The 6,256-nt window shown below is 36.7% G+C and overlaps 1 protein-coding gene across 12 annotated transcripts in view; it reads left to right on the forward strand.

The window, feature by feature from the left end:
* Positions 1-5,629, forward strand: part of FUT8 (fucosyltransferase 8) — a 342,855-nt gene extending 337,226 nt beyond the window's left edge. For all 12 annotated transcript variants that reach the window (XM_032593385.1, XM_032593383.1, XM_032593384.1 and 9 more), the window contains one exon: positions 4,626-5,629. In XM_032593385.1, coding sequence (XP_032449276.1) covers positions 4,626-4,943 — 318 coding nt within the window. In that variant the 3' untranslated portion in view covers positions 4,944-5,629. The remainder of the gene's footprint in view (positions 1-4,625) is intronic.
* The last annotated feature ends 627 nt before the right edge of the window (positions 5,630-6,256 follow it).

Here is a 6,256-nt window from a genome sequence, read left to right on the forward strand (position 1 = left end):
AGTATTTGCTTTAACAAGTGCAAGTAAAATTATGTACTTGTTGACTTTAGGGAAATTAACCTGCAGATGTTCCTATATATGCCATAGGCATACTAGAAAATGGGAGAAGACTAAAATGTTAACTTCCAAAATGGTGACAAAAGAATAAAACACTGGGAATCAAATCTCAGCCCAGAATAAAATATGAACAACCAACTCTCAAACTTTCCTTGATATTCCAAGAGATTATTAGAAAGTGACAACAAGTTTAATATCTTCTTCATAATGCTTTGACAGTTTTGTCTCCTGTGAACTATCCTTTGAGCACTATTACAGCATAAGAGAATAGTGAGAAAGAGTTTATATGTTGACCATGAACGACTGTAAATGATAATGGAAGAATGAAATGTCATGCCCAAAGGAAAAATGCAAGACTTGATTGATGTTTGAGAAACTATAGGCATGACTATCACGGCACCTTAATCGGGATTCCTTATAAGGCTTTGGACCCATCCCCCTCAGTCTCAGGGCTTCTAAGCTTTCTTGGTTTTATATTCATAAATGGGATCTGGGAATTTTCTCTCCTTAAATGAAAAAAAAATTTTTTTAAGCCAATAATATGACTCTATGCTCTAATTTTGTTACTGTTGTTGCACTTAGTTTTCTGAATCCCTTCATCAGAACTGTTTCTCAAAACCAAGTTTGTTCTAAAAGCCTCATAAATTGAAGAAAACAATCCTCAGGATTTAATCTGAAAATTAGAGGCAGTATTAACATTTTCCAATAACATCAAGTAAGTTTTGAAAGCTGTGCAATCACATTCCAAACTATTCTACCAAATACTGTAATCGTGTTCTGTGTTACTGGAAGTTGCCTATACCCAAAGCATCTACTTTGTCACTTATTTTCCTATTTAATAAAACTGTCTTAAATATGAAGCAAAGAAACTGCAGTTGGTGAAATAACAGAAGTTATTATTGTTTATCAGATTTTTGAATCAGTTTTTATTACTCTGTAATCAGATTACAGACATTGTCATAGATGCTCACTTTAAAGTAGGCTTTGGGTCAACAGCATTGTTTAAGAAGCAGTCAACATTTTTCAGTAGTTTCAACCATTAAAATCACCATAGGACAAATTTACTTTCCCCCCCCCCCTGTGACACGTTTCTTTTTCACACTTAATACAACATACTCATGGCACTCTCCATTGTCTGATTCCAAATCCACACATAACACAACTGGCCTCATTACACTTCGAATCAGATGTTGGAAAGCCCAAAGGGAAAAGCCATATACTACATTCATTTTATTCTAGACAGATGACTCTGGCATTGAGGTATGGCCCATGAAACAACAGTGGATATTGTTTGTTCTCTCATCGAATAGCAGAACAACATAGTTTGTAGGAAAAGTGCATGGATCTCTCAGCATCACCAAAAGAGACCAGAACTACTTCTAACTTCTCACACTAGGAGATCTCCCAGCCCCATCTATTTTGACAACAAAACAAGATCCCATCTGCTCTGAGAAGGCTTTGGAGTCTCATATAAACTCAGCTGGTTACTCCTCAGGGATAAAATTCAGGTTAATGGACCTTCCTCTCCTTATTTATTTATTTGGTTTAATACAGTTGTATCTGTGTTTTATTCTTTGGCAACATTTTTGCTCTTACCCATTACTGTGTGCTTAGTGGTGTACTAAATGATACACTGACATGAAATAAATGAAATGAAACTTACTACATATGGCCAGCCACTGCTTTGTAAGCCAGAGGGTTTGCATCCATCATGCTACCTGTCTAGTATCAAACTGAGTATTGATATCAACTGAAAGCCTTCATTTACCTGCCACACAATTTGGATTAGTAAAGCCTAGTGATGAAGCCTAGGGTAATTAAATGCAAACATCAACATTATAGTACTCTTTCTAGCCCTTTGCAGTAAATTTCCGGATGGCTAAAATAGAGAAATTTTTTAACTACAAAGAATGTTATATGGGATCTTGGGGATTAAATACCACTCATGGACTTGTATCTTCACTGCTAGGCTAGTATTATGAATGAAGCAGTATTCATTCAACAGCTCTTTCTGAGCTCCTACTATGTGGCAGGCACAGTACTAGGTTCTTATCCTAAGGCAGTTTAGTGTACAGCTGAGAGCCCAAAAGAACTGTGATTGTGGCTGTACCATTTACTAGCTCCTTCCTCCCCTATCCCTCCCCTCCTTTTTTTTTGAAATCTACTTAATATTTCTGGGGCTTGTTTCTTTTGCTGTAAAATATGGATAATAACAGCAACCAACTCATAGGGTTACCATTATTATGAAAAGGATAAAGGTCCCCATATTGGCCCATCTCAGTGTCTGAAATTTCTACCATTCATTTTTCTTTGTTTGAAGAAAATACATGTTATCCATAGGCTGACACAGCAACAACTGTGGATACCAAAATATATATTGATTATTAGGATTATCCCCCAAAGAAAGCAGGTCCCTAAGGGTGTAGGACTGAAGGCAGTGTCTTTATGAGACTGAGACACTTAATAGTGGAGAGGAGGAGCTACATCAGGGTTTGTTGCCACACTGACATTGTGGTCCTCCCAAGGGCAGTGCAAGCTCCTACATTCCTGGCTAGATATATTTGAAGAGTGAGTGGAGGGGCTCGGGGGTGGGGGGTGGTGGGGAACAACTGTCAAGTTTGCCCATGGCTTGCCTTGGCCCTGTATTTTACCATTCTGGTGTTATAATCCAAACATGGAGAACAGGATCTACAAGAGAAAATATGCTTGGGAGTTTACAAACATACACAAACTGCCTGAGTTCCAAACTGGAATCTACTACTTAATAATAGTGTAACCTTGGGCAGATTCCTTAACAGAACTTTGACACCTCTAAAATGAGTATGATAGAATTGTATGGGGCTACTGAGAGGATTAAATTAAATAATACCTACAAACAATGTCCAACAGCAAAAACTCAGAAAATATTAGCCTCTATCACTGTTAACTATACTTGGCTGTTGTCCGAGCTGCTTTGTTTTAATTAGTTTCTTCCTTCCCAGACGCTCCACTTGATTTTGCTTGCCCTGTGTGGGCCTTTGGCTGACTTTGGTGTTCCCATTCCAAACCTTTTTGACCCTCATTTTGCTATAGTCTCAGTATTCTAATGGTGATCTCAGTTGTACCATGCCATCCTCAATATAAAGCTAGTTTGTTAATGAAGTAGAAACTTACAAGTAAAGTCATTGTCTTGGTTCTATGACTAGTTGAAATTCTAGCACTAGAATTTGGGCAGGTCACTGATTCTCCTTGTATTTTAGTCCATATTTGCAAAATTTTAAATATTGTCTAAACTTAGTTTCATTTGCAAGTTACATATAGCATTTGAAAAGCATCCCTCAAGTTCCTGAAATTCAGATTCTTTAAGAGGTTAAGGTGATGCTTAACCTAATCAGATTTCATTTGCTCATAACAATTAAGGATGAGTGTCTCCACTCACTTTTATCATCTCATAAATACCAGAGTTTTAAAAGACTGTTGGGCAATCCTAAATTGCTCCACTGAGCAGGTCAACAATTACTGTTAGTAGTATCATTTTAAATAAATGCAAAAGTATTGGTATAGAGACAATAAAGCTTAATTAACTGAGACAACTACAACTGGAGATTTAGGGAAAAAAATCTTTTTTTAATATGACTTGAGTTCTCTGTTCACAATGTATAATGGAAGAAGCAAAATGATAGCATTCTCTCTTCTGTCTTCACCTATTTTTAGAGAAGTTCCTTAAACCCATTTGCTCTATAATGAACATATTTTTTAATTGCTTAAAATGCTGTCCCCCTATGAAAATAGTTATAGTTCAACTTTATCACCAAGCATCAGGTTCAATGTGTGAATCTCAGATTGTGGAATTTCAGTGGCCATCCAGTGGGCATGGTAGATATTCTCTGGACATAGGAATCTTTTAAGTAGCCTTACATGCATCAGGCAGATACATCTTCACCAAAGATTAGCACATCTTATTTCAGTCCTCGAATGCTTATATCTACTCAGGACACTTAAAACTCTAGAACAGAAATGGCAGATATGTTTTAGCTCACTTGCCAAAGCTAGTTCATTGTCAATAATTACATGAATTTCTTTTGAGAAGAGTTCTGAGATAAGTCCAAATCTAGCAGAAGAGAGTATGCATTTCATTGAGACTGAATGAAGGGAAGGGAGCAGCAGCGTTTGTGTAAAGTATTTATATTCCTAATCCTCAACCTTAAATTCTTCAAGGACCCAAACTATGTCTTACTCATTTTTCTGTAACCAGTGCTCAACACGAGGTGTACTGTGAAGCTCTTAATAAATGTTCATTAAAACTGATTCATCTTCTTAAAGTACTTTGTAGTTTATATTTTGTTCCCAAAGACCTTAGCTATAGTAATCTTTTATGTTTAAAAAAAAAAAAAGATACACAAAGATGAAGAATGATTTGTACCGTATCTCAGAGCAAATAGAGTAAAAACTTGTGACTAGAATCTACTACTTCCCATCCTCCCGGTCCTAGTCCTGTTCTAGTCTTAGTCTGTTTAGTCAAGGGCCTTCAGTTTGCTATGAAGAAGATCTCATGTATACTAATACATTTTTTTTCATTCTTTCCCAAGGTCTGTCGAGTCGCTTATGAAATCATGCAAACACTTCATCCTGATGCTTCTGCAAACTTCCATTCTTTGGATGACATCTACTATTTTGGGGGCCAAAATGCCCACAACCAGATTGCCATTTATCCTCACCAACCTCGAACTGTAGATGAAATCCCCATGGAACCTGGAGATATCATTGGTGTGGCTGGAAATCATTGGGATGGCTATTCTAAAGGTGTCAACAGGAAACTGGGAAGGACGGGCCTATATCCCTCCTACAAAGTCCGAGAGAAGATAGAAACGGTCAAGTACCCCACATATCCTGAGGCTGAGAAGTAAAGCTTAGATGGAAGAGAAGGACAACTAAATTCAGTTAAAACCATTTGAGCCAAACAGTAGATGAAGAAGGCCCTGACCTTACAACACATGGTGAAATGAGTAGACACCTTCAAGCACCAGGAGCAATTGGGAACTGACAGATGCTTCATTGGTGGAATTACTCTTTAACAAGGGCCACAATGCCCTTAAACTCATGCACAGTCCAATAATGTACTCACATATAACATACAAACAGATTGTTTTCTATTTTGCCCCTTCTTTCAAGATTATGTCCCCATGAGACAAACACTGCCACATTGTGTAATTTAAGTGACACAGACATTTTGTGTGAGACTTCAAACATGGTGCCTATATCTGAAAGACCTTTGTGACCTAATGAGAAGACCCCGAATAGCTCCCTACATCAGGAGGTTGATCCTTTGCCAGTGGTGCTATTGTAACCACTGAATTCACTCCAATCAGCAGATTCAGAATGAGAATGGATGTTTTTGTCTGGATTTTTTTTTTTTTTAAGTAATTGCATCAGTTCACCCACCTCATCATTAATAAGTGAAGGATACATCAGAAAATAAAATATTCACACTCCATTAGGAACTTTTGTAAAACAATGCCATGAACAGATCTTTAGTACTCAATGTTTCTGGACATTCTCTTTGATAACAAAAAATAAATTTTAAAAAGAGGAATTTTGTAAAGTTTCTAGAATTTTACATCATTGGATGATTTGGTGGTTAAGTTTTAAGTAGGAAAACTATGATAAAAAGAGGAGTTTTATAGTTTTTCTGATTATTATTATTATTTTTTTTCTGTTTCTGATTGAGTGACTACTCAGGTCTTAGGTCAAAGAGTCATTAGTCCATTTTAACACTGAAAACTGAATTTAGTTGGTATGCATTACAAAGTTGCTAAGAATACTCTTTGAGAGCTTTTATTTTCTTACTTTGGGCATTGTTTGTTTGTTTTAATTGAATTAAATAATCACACTTCTTGCCCCAGAGGAACTGTGACTTCCATTTCCAAAACAAACAATTTCAATCTTGTTGATAACATTTCTTATTGTCACTCTTTGTGAGTTGAGTCCTGTTGTTTTAGCCAGGAAGCAAGTTGTGCCCTTTCCTATCATGTCCTGCTTTTGAGAGTACCAGGAACCTTTGGAGCTGGGAAGCTGTCTCTGTTTCTAAAGTACATATCTCACAATATGTAGAATTATCCAAACAAAGGAGAAAGGAACCAGTGTGAGATCCAAAATGGGCTTGAGATTATCCTTTCCATATACTTCATTTAGTAATTCCATGAGAGAATCACTTCAAAAG

The sequence above is a fragment of the Lynx canadensis genome, chromosome B3, assembly GCF_007474595.2.
Source record: "Lynx canadensis isolate LIC74 chromosome B3, mLynCan4.pri.v2, whole genome shotgun sequence".
In the NCBI taxonomy this organism is placed as follows: Eukaryota; Metazoa; Chordata; class Mammalia; order Carnivora; family Felidae; genus Lynx; species Lynx canadensis.